A 16,398-nucleotide genomic window follows, 5' to 3' on the forward strand; every position below is an offset into this window, starting at 1 on the left:
AGCTCTCCTTGATTTACTATATAGGGTCGATGCAGGACTATTTTAGATTAAAAAAGTGTGACATTAGAGGTCATCGTTATATTGTGGCTCAAAATAAATTTTCTTAATACTTGTTAATACCACAGCTTGGACTTATAAAAAGTGTCCAAATCACTTTTGTCTATTTTATTTGATTTATTTAACCCTTATAGATTCCATACAAGTGGTCCACCAGAGGTCAGGTCTACTTACCACACACTCAGCTTTAGCAAACATCTCCACCTTTTCTAGTAGTGTGTTGGTCAATACATAGACTCCACTATCTACACTGAAGTATCTATCACCAAGATGTTGGATGCAGATTCTTTAAGTCCTATGAGTAGCAAGGTGAGGCCTTCATGAACTTGCTTGTTCAGGGCATCCCACAGTTGCTTTATTGTGGTCCAGTCAACACCTGAAACACAATGTTGTACACCGCAAACCATTCCTGAACCATTTCTGCTTTGAATCAGGAGACATTTGTCTTGCTAAAAACGGACAGAGCCACCATTTCTATGTACGGCCATACTTAAATTGCAACAATGCTAATGTAAGTGATACAGATCAACGTATCAACCACAAGGATGGCAGGATTCAAGGTTTCATTGCCTCTGTCGATTTGCCTATTTCCCATAGAGCTTCCTGGTTTCAAGTGTTCCTCACTTGTGCCCATAGTTTAAAAGAAAAGATCTGTCAGATTCCACCACCTTCTTCTACTGCTCCATGGTCCAATGCTCTTATGTCAATTGGACATCCTGACTGGTCTATGGTTATGCAGCTCAATACACAACTAAAATGTTGTGATACACTGGGCTTCTGGCAACGTTCTCTCTGAACCAGCATGAGCGTCTTTTGCGATTTGAGCTACAGAGGCCTATTTGTTGGACGGGACCACATGGGCCAACCCTTACATCAATGAATCTGGGCTGCCCGTGACACTATCATCAGTTCTCCATTGTTCCTTTTCTCGGATCACTTCTGATTGATGCTGACCATTGTAGGTCAATATCACCCGTAAGAGTTGCAATTTTGGAGATGCTCTTTGCCGAATATCCAGCATAACTGAGTCCTTTTCAGGCTTGCTCAGATCCCCATGCTCGGCAATTTTTCATGATTCCAACAAATCGACATAGAGGACAAAACACTTTTTTACTAACCAAGGTACCACCAACTGACAGGTTGCATGATGAAGAGTTACTAAAGATAGTTTTTCAATGGATCTGTCCCTATGCTTGACAAAGCTAATGAAGGAGCTCCTGCTAATGCTTACTATATGTACTCTATATTACATCCTATAGATTTCACTGCTAGTTTTGAATTAATCTGTTTAGCTGTGTTTCTCTCATCAATGAAGTAATTAAGACTACAGTTCCACTGCAGGTCTTAATGCTCAATTCCAATTTTTTTTCTGAAATTTGATTATTTCTTGAGAGGTTGTTAACATTACTTTTAAAATGCTGCCAATATTATCTTACTCCAGTGTGAACTGCTTGTGGCTCCAAACTGACGGCAAAAGAACAATAACCATGAGTTCACACCCAGCACACTTGGAAGAAATAGGCGTTATGGTTTAAAGTGTCCAAAGGAAGGCATTTACTATGTCAGCAGGTGCCGACTCACTGATAAAAAGAGAGTGAAACTCTATGTTCTGGCATTTTACGGAGCTTTGACTGTCGATTTAGCACAGAGGTCTGTGTGGATGCAGTGAGCAGCCTGGAGTGGTGGGGCAGGAATGTCAACAGCTTCTACAGACCTGAGTTCATTCAGAATTTTAGGATGGTGAGGGAAACTTAATTATATATCAGAGCCTTTCCTCTTGACTCCTAAGGCAGGACACTCATTGCAATCCATTGAGTCGCATTGCAACAAGGGGCAGATTACGAAAAGTTCCCCCGGTGGAAATCCAGTACAATAGATTGCAAGAAGTGAAAACCTCTTAAGGGATTGAAAGTCCTCAGTGTGCAGCATTGTATAAGAATTTTGCCCGGCCGTGCAGTACGTCCCTCATACAAAAGGGTTCTACAATAGAGGCGTCACGCCAAATACTAATGGAATCTGACATGTCAATGTCAACTTTATTTCTATAGCACATTTAATACAGATACCTTTGTCCAAAGTGCTGTACAAAACATATATATTTTGTTGTTAAATACGTTATTTTCTAAATATATAAAATAACGAATGCACAACAAATCAAAAATGGCAAAAGATAAAATACTGAAAAAAAAATACAAATAATAAAAGAATCTGCTCAGCTTGATTTAAAGGCCAGTGCAAACAGGTGGGTTTTGAACAAAGACTTAAAAATGTAGCGACATCTCGCTGTCCCTCCACTGAGCAGTGCTGTGGCAGGCATCTGCCATCTGTCTTGTTAATGCTATCACTTCCAGCTGGCGCAAAGTTGTGACTAATGTCGATGGAAAGTGATGTCAAAGTCGCATTAAATCCGCCCTGGTTGTTCCCACTGCAGTCACATTCCAAAAGATCAGATATAGGATTCAGGACCGTACATGGAAGTTACTCAAATCAGATCAAAATCAGATATGGGCCAGATCTGAGCATTCCCACTAGTTCTAAAAACCCTGATCCCACCCCCCCCCCCTCCCCCCTCCCCCCCCCAAAAAATAAAAAAAAATCAGATTTGAGCTGATGATGGGAACGGGGCCTAAAAGAGCTGTTGCAGCTGTTCAATCTATTTTTCATTAATCTGAAAAAGTACTGCTGGACCAGTGCCTCTGTATTCTCGTTTTTTTATTTATTTTTATTTATTCATTTTTCAAGTCTGCTTCATCCTCTAAAACCCTTAGCACGTTGCTGCATATGCACATTTTCACCGTCACCGCAGGGACGCTCAGAACTGCTGCAAAGTCAGTAACTTGATCAGTGGCGACTCTGCACCAGATTTACCAGGGTGGCCAAGGTGGGGCCATTGTTTATTCATAGGGGCACATAACAAAAGAATGAAACAATAAAACAGGGCAATGTTTAATCATATTTAATAATATTATTATTAATAATAATAATAATAATAATAATACATTTTATTTCAAGCGCCTTTCAAAACACTCAAGGTCTCTGTACATGTAAAAACAATAAATGGTAAAAGCAATGTCGTCATAATTAAAAGAAACAACACAAACTACACACAGGAAAGTAATATAAAATCATAACGTAAAGGCAATCTTGAACATGTGGGTTTTGAGTTTTGATTTGAACAAGGGTAAAGACTCAATATTGCAGATGTCAGGGAGGAGAGAATTCCAGAGTGTGGGCGCAGAACGAGAAAAAGCTCTGCTCCCCATGGTGCTAAGACGGGCTGAAGGAACAACTAAGCGAGTGGTAGAAGAAGATCTAAGTATGCGGGAGGGAGTAGAAATTTGAAGTAAATCAGAAAGGTATTAAGTGAGCCACTTGTGGCTCTGGAACTGCAGTTTACAGACCCCAGATCTAGAAGATGAAAACTGTGATCACATCTCAATACGGCTGGAGCTAAACGCCTTCATTTTTAAATTCTTGTTAGAGTGAAACTGTAAAGGTGAAAAATTAAATTGGACAAAGTGACCAATCAGTTATGGTTTCTTTGCCAGTGCCTATAATCGTAAGACGTGTATTTAATGTTATGTCTTTAGTACAGGCGCCATAACAGGGACCAGGACAAGTTCTACAGGGGCATTGGCCCCTGTGGGCCCCTGTCCAGAACCGCCCCTGTAAGGCGATGCAATATGGAGGAATGCTTGGATGGAAAACCTTTTACGGATCCGTAGTGCACTGTTTCATGATCAACTTGGAATGTCTGTAATTGAATTGAAGCTGTCTAAATGAGTGGATTGATTTTCTGTGTATATAAACTGGATATAAACTGGATTTGTTTGGCTTGTAAAGTGCTGTCAGATGCAATTTGGCACTCCGCACACATGTTTTAGTTTTTATTCAAATAGATAAAACTAAATGTTTTATAGCCACCGACATACGTTTTGCGCAAATCTAGAGAACCTCACGGCCATTGAAGGCTCTTACGTCGACAGGCCACGCTTCTTCACTTCCGTTCGTGTCCCCCTGTTGTCAAACGCCGCAGCTTGACTGCTCGGCGCGGTGGGAGGGGACAACCCAGAACCAACCGGACTCATTTGTGCCGTCACACAAGGCAATGCTGGAGGCAGACCGTCCGCTGGTTCCGATGAAAGGAAGAAGTGGAGCGTAACTCGGGGCTGTCCATGCTCTCACATGCGCTCGCGCCAGACGTCCTCCAGATAAACTCGGCGCTCACACTCATCCTCCGCGGAGCTGCGTTGACACATTGTGAAACACACAGCGGGGACGCGTATAGAGGGAGAAAGATGTTAATGAAGGAGTACAGGATATGCATGCCCCTCACTGTAGAGGAGGTAAGTTTTGTTGTCCTTGATTTCCACTCTTTGGTTTCTTTAAAAAAATATATATATAGCCTATATATATTTATATTTTATTTTGCACGAGCCCAGGGCTTTCTGTGGTGCCCAGGCGGCATCGGCAGCTGGAATAGCGCTCCGGGGCTGATTTGATTCCAGACATGCGCCTGGAGGTGACGCGAAGCACGATAAATGCTTTCAGATGAACTTGAGGCGCTCCGTTGAATGAAACATCCGTTTTCTCCCAAGTCTCTCCGCAGAACGGCCAAGTTAAGAGGGAGAGCTGTTGAGTTTTGCCTCCCGTTTTCACGGGTTCAGGAATAAAATGCTGGACCATGCGCTGAGGAGTATCATCCTTTCCTCCGCCTTGCAGACGCGTTTACCTTGTTAATTTAACCAAGCGCAGTGCATCCCTATTCTGAAACTGCGGAGAGGTCTTCTCCGGACTCAACAGTGTTATTTCCCCTGCAACCCTGCAATCCTCCGTGTGCAGCACTGATTGATTAATTTCCATGAAACAGTGACCCACTGTTTGTGTTCAGTCTGATCTGTCTGTTTAATCTCAGGGCAGAGTCTAAAATTAGCAGGTGAAGACTATTGTTTTCCTGTCCTGGCATGCATGTAACTGTACATTTGGGTCAATTATCAGCTCTGCTGTTGGTTCTGTCCATGCCTCTGGTTGTATGAGATGTGTGTGGGTGTATGTTGGTTTTCCTATAGCCCAGGGCCGCTGTCAAGTGGGTTTACAGCCTGTGCTGTGACACCATGTCAGGTCAGATTTTAAGATAAAAACACTGATACCTGTTTTTTTTTCTGAAGGGGGGGGGGATTATAATTTTGATGATTGAAAGTTTGATAATGATCATGTTTATATTTAGGGATGGTATTTATTGGCATGAGAGGAAACGGGGTTTCACTCATATGTCCTTTCCCTCCCACTAACTAGCTCTTAAAAAGCAGCGATGATTGCTTTCTCCACTGACATGTGTAACCTCACAGATGGGTTGCTGGATCTGAGGAAAGCACTCTCTACAGATAACCCGTTTTATTCTGAGCGGAATGAGGTGCGTTTTCCGCTCCGTAAAACAGGCAGATGAGATGCCTTGGCATTTAAAATCTTGCAGAGAATACCACATGAATGTTTTTTTTGTTTTTTTTTGTTTTGTTTTTTTCCACCCAGTGATGGTCACCACAGTGCTGCCAGTTTCCATTTTCCTCTGCTGAAGCAGCGGCGAAGGCATTACACCACTGACTCGGTTTGGAAAGCCGAGTTCAAACGGGAAATGTCACGTTTGTAACGCAAGGCTTTTGGCTCACAGGGAATATGTTCTTGAACACCAATGCAGCGTGTGTGTGAACGACATCACACAGATGTGTTGCATGAATGCTTGCGTTTCCCAGTGGTTGTTACATTTACTGAACCAGGCACCGGCCTCTGTGCGTGCGTATGTTTAACAAACTCCTGACACTGGTTTTATTAGATGGCGGCTGAGGATCAGGAAATGTATAGGTTAAGGCACTAATTCTGTGCTTGACGGCGTACGTTTGGCAACTATTTTTAATTAAAACAACAATCTGGAAAAACACTTTTCTTTCACTTATGCAGTGGTTTAGATATATAGTGGTTTAGTACATCGCTTATGCAGCTCAGGCAGTAAGATATCCACCCTCTTAATCTTTGTCTTTGCCTCTATCTAACTTCAAATCCCGCCTCAGAAGCGAAAGTTTTTTAAATTGCTTCTTGCTTTGCAAAGTATTTTAGAAGTTATGTCTTTAACTCCAGTTGAAGAGACATATTAGGTATGTAAACATTGCCAGTACTTAGTCATGCTCCAACTAGAATAGAAATGCATTATTTTAAAGCCCCAAAACAACCCTGCACCCAAGGGGCGTGCCACTGCTGCTACTTTGGCTGCTTATGGTAAGCAGAAGGTTTGGCATCAGTAGTATCCATTGTTTGTTGGGTAAATGGGAACAAATTAATAGTCTTGTTGGCTAATAAGCAACGGTCTAAAAGATTATGTTATCTTATTAGCTTCTGTAAAAAATGGAGTATTTCAAAAATAACTTCTGATACGCATATGAACTGTTTCTTGCTGCAACTATCAGTTAGTTTTATGCATTTTGGATTTTCCGATCGGGATAAGTGAGAAACCTGATTTTTCCCATTCAGAACCTCAACAGAACCTTGGAGCGTTCTATAATTTTTTCCTTCACTTTTACAAAGTAACACAGCAAACTGAAAACGTCAAGAAAATTTGTACCATTGTTTTATCAAATCGGTCAGTATGGTGGTTCTTTTGGGGGGTTATAAGATGGTACTATTTTCAAAAAGTTTAAGAATCCATCGTTTCTGGTGTTTTCTGACATTGAATGCCTTGCAAATGCCTTTCAATCCAAGAAGTTGAGGAAAGGTCCCACAGCAGCAGTCATTTTGAATATCTTAAGGATTTATGCAGAAATTTGATAGGTATTTCTGGAGAAAACACAATTATTAGCACAAAGGAGAGGGTGCTCCAAAGATGACACACCTGCAGAACTGCCATTATTATGGGAAACGAGTAAGTTTCGTGTCATTTGTAGCAATTTTTTGTGATTTATTTTTTTTATGTTAGACTAATTGTACCAATTCCTTTTCAGAATTAAGTTAAGAGAAATCTATGTGGTAGCTCTTTGTTGGAAAATATGTTTTCTGACTTCTGTAGATTATTTTCACATTGAAGTAGCAAACCTCTTCAAAATGTCTTGTGTAAATACTTCACAATTTAATATCTCAGTACTTCAAGCGATTCAGAGCTGAAAGGTTTACAAGTTTGCAGCTGCCAGTTCTGGTCTTTTCCTCGCTACTTTGGCACAATGCAGTATGAGACATGTTTTAGTGATTGTGATGGACACTGATTATTGTCATCGGTGTACTGAAGAATATTGACGGATGTTTTGTTATCAAGGTGAAGTAAACAGTTGCTGAAGCTAAGTGCTGAAGCTCAAAGGCTTGCACTATGCACCAGTACTCAGGGACGCCGTTTTTATTGCATGCACATACAATGGCAAACCATTACGCAAAAAATCTACTTTGTTGTAATTCACATTAGAGAAATCAAAGGCTAAATAGCCAATTCAATCCGCTATAATAGTGCATAACCACAAAGCACTTAAAAGGCCTGAAATGATCCTGACACACCGTTTAACTTTTTAATTGGATAATATTTACAATCATTCCAGGGACTTGCTTGTTTTGTGTGTAGCCTGGATTGTGTGGGATGTCTAGTTTTACAGCCTTTCTAGTATCTTTGCTTTATCTTTGTTTAGTAAAAAAAATAACTGAATGGTTGTGTTGTTTTACACTTGAGGTATAATTTCAAACATTCTTGAACCTGGCGAAAAGAATAGAATAATTGACAGAGGGTGTAATTTTCTTTCACCTTAACTGTAAGCTAAATAGAAATCCGTAAAACAGGAAGCAAAGCACTTAGTGCTAATCTAATTGTGTAACAAGTAGAAATCATATCCTTGTCACCGCAATCATAGTTCAAATAAGGGTATCCATGCATGTGTAGTCAAAACTATGAGAGTGAGGGAGGTTAGCAAAGCGCAATGCACAAACAACCCTGATTGTTCTTTTTTATTAGAGGTTGTTTTGTCTCGACTTCTTCTTTAGCCCTCGGCTCTATTGACTCCGTTAGCTTGGTGGTTTGTACAAAAATGTTCAGTTTTTTTTTCACTGCTTTAAGCAGACAAAGCTACGTCGTCAGAAGGGTTATTTGTAAGGAGCCTTTTTTCATACACCTTTTGAGTCATTATCTTAAGTCTTTGGAATACCATCTTCAAGGTTTTCCACTTACGACATAGAAAAACTGGTGTTGAATCAGTGGTCTTTAGCAACTGGCTGAAAGGGAAAAAAAGGCATTTTTAAAAAGTCATTTTAATAATACACCTGTTCATTGTGCTCATCATTGCTGGCCCTCTGCCATTCAAAACAAAATATTTTGATTGATCAAAATTTAGCACTTCTATTAGTCAATGAAAATTTAGTTCCAGACACATTAATTCAATGATCCACTTTGGAAATTTCTCTTAGCGTTCTATTTTTTTTATAATGTTTGCTGTTTTTGATGATAGTTTTTGTTTGTCAATCACAACGGGTCCCTACCTACATTGCCCTTTTAAGCAGATGTAGGCGCTGACCAAACAAATCAGTTAGCCTTCCTGGGTAAATGATGCGGTGTGCTTCAAGATGGAGGCTGGATAATGGAGCCGATAGCCAGGCTCTGTTTAGAGCATAAAACAGATGCTTGTCCCTTGGATAACAAGCTGGATTATTTATAGCGATTTAACAAAAAGCATGTAAACCTGCAGGTAAGCCTGTGTTTTTGTTTTTCACTGGCTCTATAGTAACCTCTCTGACTCTAAATCAGCTGGACGTGCTAGCTTTGCTAGCAGTCAGCATCGTTTTCTGTTGGTGACGAATCTTTTGTTTTGCTACATCACTTTCGTAGAAGCGTTTTCGAGATCACAGCTGAGACATGCTAACAATGCAAACAACAATTAAAATAAACTTTAAACTTTTCTCGTTAAGTATATATGTACTCATGTTTGAATGCTTTTGTTCATGTTCAGTTTTTGTGGTGACAAAAAATAGATGTGACGCAAATTTCCATTTGATGGGAGTTCAGATTTTTGACATTTACCCCAATTGTACATGTCGTCTTAAATTGGCAGATGGCTCAAGAGACAATCAGTTAAGGAAGATTCTTGTGTGCCTTTCTTGTTGTATTTTCACCCAAAGTGCATAATAAACTATGCCTTAATATATCTACTTGTAGTTTGAGTGTAGGGTCCTCAGCAGGAAATTTTCTCAGCGTAATGGTGGACAGCTGGCGGCAGTGGTTTGTGTGTGTATGTTTGATTGTACTCTTTATTTTCTGTTAACACTGTGCCTGCCTTATCTACTGCATGCTGTTAAAACTTCCTGACTCTATAAATTGCCACAGGAAGGAAATAAAAAAAACACTTCCTTTAAATTGTAAGGTAAACTTTGACTCTGCAGAAGTGAACTGGCAGGAATCAGTTCGATTGTTCAGGTGTCAGCGTATGATGATGGTTCTCAGAAATGCCTACACTGAAGCCAAAAAGTAAGAAGCTCTCCTGCAGATGAATTGGAAATTGTGTACGTTTGTGTCTCTAGGTGCAGGAAGGTTGCGTGATTCAGCAACACTGAAAGTTTAACATTCACTTCATCCAATAACTGACACAGTTGGCTTCGGCATTCAGAAAACAAGACATCAGTCCGGTTTGGATGAGGCGCAGAAAGCATCGCGTCATTACTTGTTTACAGTTGGCACTCCTCTGGGAAATTTACTGTAGAAGAGGCAGAATTTTTTTTTTCTCTGTGTGCTCTTATCACGGCTCAACACATTGTGACGAGTTTCATCCCTCCTCTCCTAATGGGTGACTCAAAGTTTCCTGCTTGTCGGAAGACAAAAGGAAAGAGTAGTTGATGAAGTTAAAGATGGAACGTTGGGGGTGGATAACGAAGGGTGTGCCAGGGTCATCTCCTTTGTGCCGGCTGCTGAGGGGAAGGTGAAGAGGCCGAAAAATGATGGTAGAGATGATTTTTTTTAAGGGAAAAGGGGGAGGGGTAAGGGGTCATGCAGGAAGTTCTGGGAGATTTTGTTTTTCTTTGAAGCTCCAGGGGGTTACACACTAGTACAGCGTGTGTGTGCGTACATTTCGGAGTCACGGGTACATGCAGGGTCACATCTCTTTCTGTGTATTGTCTTTGAGAGAAGATCACCGTCTGCTGCTTGGCTGCGTTGCGTCATCACATCCCTACTTAACTGCAGATGTTTGGCCGGCTTTCTGTGCTGTGTTTAAACAAGTCCCAATAAACATCGTGCTCACCGAGGAAATCCTTTAATGTGTTGAGCTGTTCATTGAGTTTCGATAGTCTGTCCCTCTTAATCATCTTTGGGTGTGTGGTTGATGCAAAAAGTGCCTCCAAAATCCAGGAATTTACTTAATTCCTAAACAGTTATCCAGAAAGTCCATTTTAAGCATGGAAATATCTGTGTTTTCTGATAGGGTTAGGGTCTCTGCATTGCCTTTTACGGGTACGTCTCCAAAAAATGTGAATGTTGTGAAAAAGTTTAATATTTTTTGTCATCTATTTCAGAAAATGAAACTCAGATAGGTCCAGTATTTGGAGTGAACTCTTTCAAGCATTTATTTCTTGTAATTTTGATAATTATGGCTTACAGATAATGAAAACCCAAAATTCAGTGTCTCAGAAAATTAGAGGTTTATTTAAGATCAGTACAAAAAGGATATTTTAAACATAAATGTCAGGCATCTGAAAATGATGTCCGTTTCTATGCACACAGTGCTTGATTTTGCTTCCTTTAGCATGAACTACTGCATCGATGCATCGTGGCATGGAGGCCTGTGAGACTGCTGAGATGTAATGGAGGCCCAACTTGCTTTGATATAGGTCTTCAGGTGATCTGCATTTTCGGTTCTTGTGTTTCTCATCTTCCTCTTGACAGCAGCCCATAGATTCTCTATGGTTCAGGTCCAGCCAGTTTAATGCCCAATCTAGCACGATAACGCATTGCTCATTAATCCAGCTTTTGGCACCTTTGACATTGTGGGCAGGTGTCAAGTCCTGCTGCAAAATAAAATCCGGATCTCGATAAAGCTTGTCAGCAAAACAAACCATGAAGTGCTCTAAAATTTCCAAGTAAATAGCCGCATTCACTGCGGACTTCACAAAGCACAGTGGACCAGCACCATCAGATGACATGGCACTCCAAACCATCACCGACTGTGGAAGTGTCACACTGGACCTGGCAACATGCACTCTGTTTCCTCCAGGCTCTGGGACCTTGATTTCCAAATTAAAGGCAAACTTCACTTTTACCTGAAAAGAGAACCGAGCATCTCTCCGATCCTTTTTCATCTTAGTCCAGGTAAGACGCTTGTAGCCCATGTGTAGGATTCATCTGTGCGTAGTGGTATTTGATGCACTGCCTCAAGCCTCGGCCCACTCTTTGAAGTTCCACCAAATTCTTGAATGGACGTTGTTTGACAATCATTTCAAGGCTGGAGTTGCCACTCTTGCTAGTGCTCCTTTTTCCTACCACACTTCCTTCTTACACTCAATGACCTTTTGTTGCGTGCCATCCTTGTGGAGGGTGTCGATGACTGGACATCTGTCAAGTCATTGGTCATCCTCATCATTGTGTAGCTTATTGACCCAGCCTGAGAGACCGTTTAGGCTCAGGAAACACTTGAGGTATTTTTGAATTAATTAGGTGATCAGGATGTGACACCACAAGTTTCTAATATTTAATATATTCTATATTCAGATTCGCTGATTTTGAATTTTGGGTTTTCATTATATGTAAGCCATAATCCTCAAAATTACAATAAATTAAGGCTTGAAATATTTCACTCTGTGTATTAAACTTCTGTAAAACATGGGTGTCATTTTCTGAAATGATTGACAAAAATATTGAATGTTTTCATGATATTTTAAGTTTTCAGGTTGTGCCTCTGTTGGTTCTGGATGGGCTTAAGTTACAAGCATAAAATGGAAGATATTTTCTATACATCAATAGGTAAACATCACATTTAAGAGCCCAGACACTTAAAAATCTGGAAAGTATATTAAAAAAAATCACAGATTAAAGGCATACTATGCAACATTTTTCAGTTAATTAATATGTTCCATACCGTTTTGGATGATTAAATGAGTCATTTCAGGTTGAACTAAGGTTTTCTCGGCCGCCCTGGTGGTCTGTGGGGGAAATACCGCACTTGCAATGCAGGAGCAGTCGGCCCGCAGTCACAGGCTCAGTAGTCTCGTGTGCATCATGAGAGTCGGTCTTGCTTTACGGCGAGAACTGCTACACGCCCGCAGTGAAAGGTGTGCTCGTTGGTAGCGCAGTGGCGATATTTGTGCAGTTATCATGGCGGAACCAGCGAGAAAACAGCGAAAGCCCATGTTGGAGCAGGCAAGAAAGAGGAAAAGGGCTCTGGACAGAGAGAGGAGTCGTACACGGGTGAACATAGAAGGCTGCAAGGCTGACGCGGACCTCGCGTTTCTGCTGATGCGATTGTAAGTAACATTGTAGGGTTTCCCTCACGCTACCGCCTCGCCGACATTCCAAAAAAATAATAATAAAAAAATAAAACTAACTCGATATGCGCGCCGCTCCGCTCAGCCGGTCAGCGGTGCAAAGTTTGTTTCCCCCCCCCCCCGCTCCGCTCCGCTCCGCTCCGCTCCGCTCCGCTCAGCCGGTCAAATAAACATGCAAGCATATTGAGTTTTATTATTATTATTATTATTATTATTATTATAATCTTTTTTTTATGTTGGCGAGACGCTACCGCGGCGGCTGCGGCTTGGCGAGGCGGTGGCGGTAGCGTCTCGCCAACATAAAAAAAAAAAAAATAATAATAATAATAAAACTGGCGAGGCGGCGGCGGTCGCGGCTTGGCGAGGCGGCGGCGACCGCCTCGCCAAGATAGCGCTGCAAGAAGCTTGATGTTCATACCTTCACTGTGTTATTCATTGTTTGTACTGCCGTTTTTTCCACTTTTCGTTGCGTTCGCCTGTCTGCTAAGCTCAAAACAACCGCGCCTGGCTTGACGGAGGAACCAGAACAGCTGAGCATCTTTACGACAGTGCACTTTTACTTTCGCCCTCTTGGGGGAGCCTCGCTGGAAAATCAACCCCGGTTGCATAGTATACCTTTAAAATGCACAAAAAAGGCTTTTTCCTTTTGACTACTTTTAGCCATTTCTTCATTTCAGACATAAAATGATTTATAAATATATTGAGCCACAAGCCTGAGCAGAACTAAAAAGGAAAACTAGAAAACCTATGATGCATGCCCTTTAAAAAAACCCTAATTTTCCACTTAGGGTTATGTAAGATCTGAAGCTGCACTTGAAAGTATTCCCTGTTCAAAGTTTCCAAGCTCTGTTCTGCATTCTACTCGCCACTTACATACAAACATTTGTTCATATTAACTTTAATATTCACTCTGTATTAAGTCAAGATGTCTGATAAGTTTCAGGGATTTCAGTCACTCCTCAGACACTTTTCTGGAGTATTGGTTTAAACCTCCATCTCTGAAGATTTAGATCCAACTTTACCCTTAGCTGCTTAAATGAGAAATAATTCTTCTCTTCTTAAGTACTCTCAGAATAACTTCTCTCTCATCTCCTGCATCAGAGCCATTTATCAGACACAGTCCTTTTTCTTTTTTTTCGTGAACAGGATTGGGAGACAATGCATCACAGGAGTAGCTGTAGATATGCTTCTCCTTCACTTCTGTCTAATATTTTGCTGCATAACGTCTCCCATACACCACCCTATCTTTTGTCTGACGTCCTCTTTAAGCAAACCTCAAGAATGCAAACGGTCCTGACTCACAATTTGCCCTCATGAGCTGCGCCCTTGCTTACTAATCACTACCTTTTGTAGATGAATCAGAAGGTTTTATGACAACCAGAATTTCAGGCTCAGTTAGTCTCAACTTGCTGACAGAAGGAATCTGAGTAAGGTGATCAGTACTACAGCGTAGGGGCAATGGAAAGAGACAGATCTTAGGTGTCGCAAATGTAATTGTCAGTTTAGTGAGCCCGCAAGGAGTTCAGCATGGACGGGGAAGAGAGAAATCCATTTCCTTTTTGAATCAATTGAATATCTACATGTTTTTAGTCCATCTAAAATAGGTGATGCCTTTTTCTTGAGCGGTTAGTTGGTTGGTTTAGTGTCAGCTCTGTTATTAACTCAGCGATTGTCATGTCAAGGCTTAGTAAACTGCAAGTACCGAAAATGCACATGTATTCCCAATTTAAACATAGTGACTAAAGATGCACATCAGAAGTTCCTGGCTGACACTGGTTTTAATTTATTTTTTCAAAGGGCTATTAGACACATGGGAGGGAAGAATGTCCTTTGATAGAGCTGGTTAACAGGCGGGAGTTATGGGTAATGAACAAAATTCAGTGATGGTTGGCACCCACCTAATGAGGCAACATTCTGTTAAAGGCAGCAGCCATTGAAAAGCAATGATCCCAGGATATGTGCAATCCAAATGTTTCGTCATTAGAGTTCTTAGTTTTGGGCTTTTGGTGACTAGGCAGAAATAAAAAGTTGAATACATTGTTTTTTTCCTCCCAGTATTTAACCTGCTGGTTGCAGATCAATAAATTGATGGCCAATTCCATTCTCTTGCTGATTGTTGGCATTTTTCATAACCAGTATATATTTGGAACTGACATAAGGATTTAACACAATATCATTATTGATAAGTTATATTTAAGTATTTTATTTTAGAATACAAAGGAGTAGAATAGAAAGATCCTCTATTTTCCCACAGTGGGGAAATTAAGGTGTACCAGCAGCAAATCAAAATCATATTAATACAAGAGCACCATTGTAATAATTTCAGTCCAGCTTGGAAATCCCGCAGTGACAATTTCCTTTGAAGAATAACTGTTTGTTTGAGTAGTATTGGCAGACTGAGATAATGGATAGTTTTATTTGCAGTGAGATGACTGTGTAAACGGGAGGATGTGCGGCTGGCTGCTCGGATGGATGGATGGCTGGCTGGCTGGCTTGGCTGGAGCGGCACTTGGGTTGCTGGCTCAGGCCAACATTTTTCAAGGCATTAGCATCTCTGCAAATGTCGAGCATCGTTTGGGTTCTCACTGCTGGGTGTTAAGTCACCTGCAGCTCTGTAGCTGGAAAAGATAGAAAACCATTAGTCTACATCAGTTTGTTCACAAAGGTGCAGTTTAAAACCAAAATGTCCAGCTGTTGAAGCAGAAAAGATGAAAAGAAAATTAATAATATTTTGCTTTTTATAAAGAATTATTTATAGCAGTACTTAAAGTGATCGTGTGTATTGACTTCCAAAAATGACACTGACAGCTTGAACCGTTTTATGCAACACTACCTTTAATGGGCTAAGGCATTATTGACTGACTTGGGTGAAGTGCAGGTGGTGGCGTCTCTATTCATTGTCTACCCTAGTCATGTGAGCAGAGAAAGAATATGAACAATTGGTGGGTTGTTTAAAACATCCTTTTAACTACGACCTTTCAACATTTTTTTTAATACTAGGGCATAGTTCCTTGATGTGGGTTAGCATTTTAAATTATCAATGGGCCAGGGAGCTGAAAAAGAACAAGAGGGGAACTCATTAAACTGGAAAAATCCAACAAAATTTATTTAAAGGTCCCATGACATCACTGTATCAACCATTTCATGTAGTTGATATTGCTGCATGTGTAAATTCTCTAAATAATTTATAAAAAAAATACGTTAGCCTGTTGTCTTGTCTGGCCAAAATTCCTTCCTCAGTAAAAGGGTTGGCTGCGGTAATGCTATGCAGCTCTAACAAGTTGACTTGACTCTGTTTGACTTCAACCTTACTTGGAAAACCGGTCAAACGCGACCCTCTCCATCCACGCCTCCCTTCTCGCCGCAACACTTCGTTACAAATCCATTATGGTTATATGACTGGTTGCAGTGTTTGTATTACAGGATGTCAGACAGTTTAAAGTCTTTGTTCCAAAGGCTTTAAACTGTCTGAAAACCTTTGGACTGGTGACTCGATTCAACACGGAGGGGCCGAAATACAAAGCCACATAGACCCCGCCGTGGCGGGGGAGCTTACAGCCAGCTTCTTATGCAGTTGGGAGCCAGAACCATCGCGGTGCCTCAGTGGAGAAGTCGCTGCCAGCATACCTGCAACACAGTTAGGTCATGCAGCTGTCTGCGAACTCTGCACTGCGGTCACACTGACAGTGGCGGTGGTCGTCAGCCCACCAGACTTTTCAGTTACAACCACACCTTCCTTACATTGGACAGCATTTAGAAATGAAATAAACTTACAGGTAATGACATTGTTGTGGTCGCCACCTTCCGTGTTGGTGTTTGAAGTTTTTTGTTTTAAATCCATTTGTCGGATAAACC

General features: G+C 41.0%; 1 protein-coding gene across 2 annotated transcripts in view; it reads left to right on the forward strand.

The window, feature by feature from the left end:
- The first annotated feature begins 4,097 nt into the window (after window positions 1–4,097).
- The window catches only part of LOC105934268 (phosphatidylinositol transfer protein cytoplasmic 1), an 87,466-nt gene continuing 75,165 nt past the window's right edge, over window positions 4,098–16,398 (forward strand). Inside the window, exon 1 of one of the 2 annotated variants that reach the window (XM_012874173.3) lies at window positions 4,098–4,403. In XM_012874173.3, coding sequence (XP_012729627.2) covers window positions 4,233–4,403 — 171 coding nt within the window. In that variant the 5' untranslated portion in view covers window positions 4,098–4,232. The remainder of the gene's footprint in view (window positions 4,404–16,398) is intronic. The other variant, XM_012874172.3, reaches the window with a different exon arrangement.

Source organism: Fundulus heteroclitus, chromosome 13 (genome assembly GCF_011125445.2).
Source record: "Fundulus heteroclitus isolate FHET01 chromosome 13, MU-UCD_Fhet_4.1, whole genome shotgun sequence".
Taxonomy (NCBI): Eukaryota; Metazoa; Chordata; class Actinopteri; order Cyprinodontiformes; family Fundulidae; genus Fundulus; species Fundulus heteroclitus.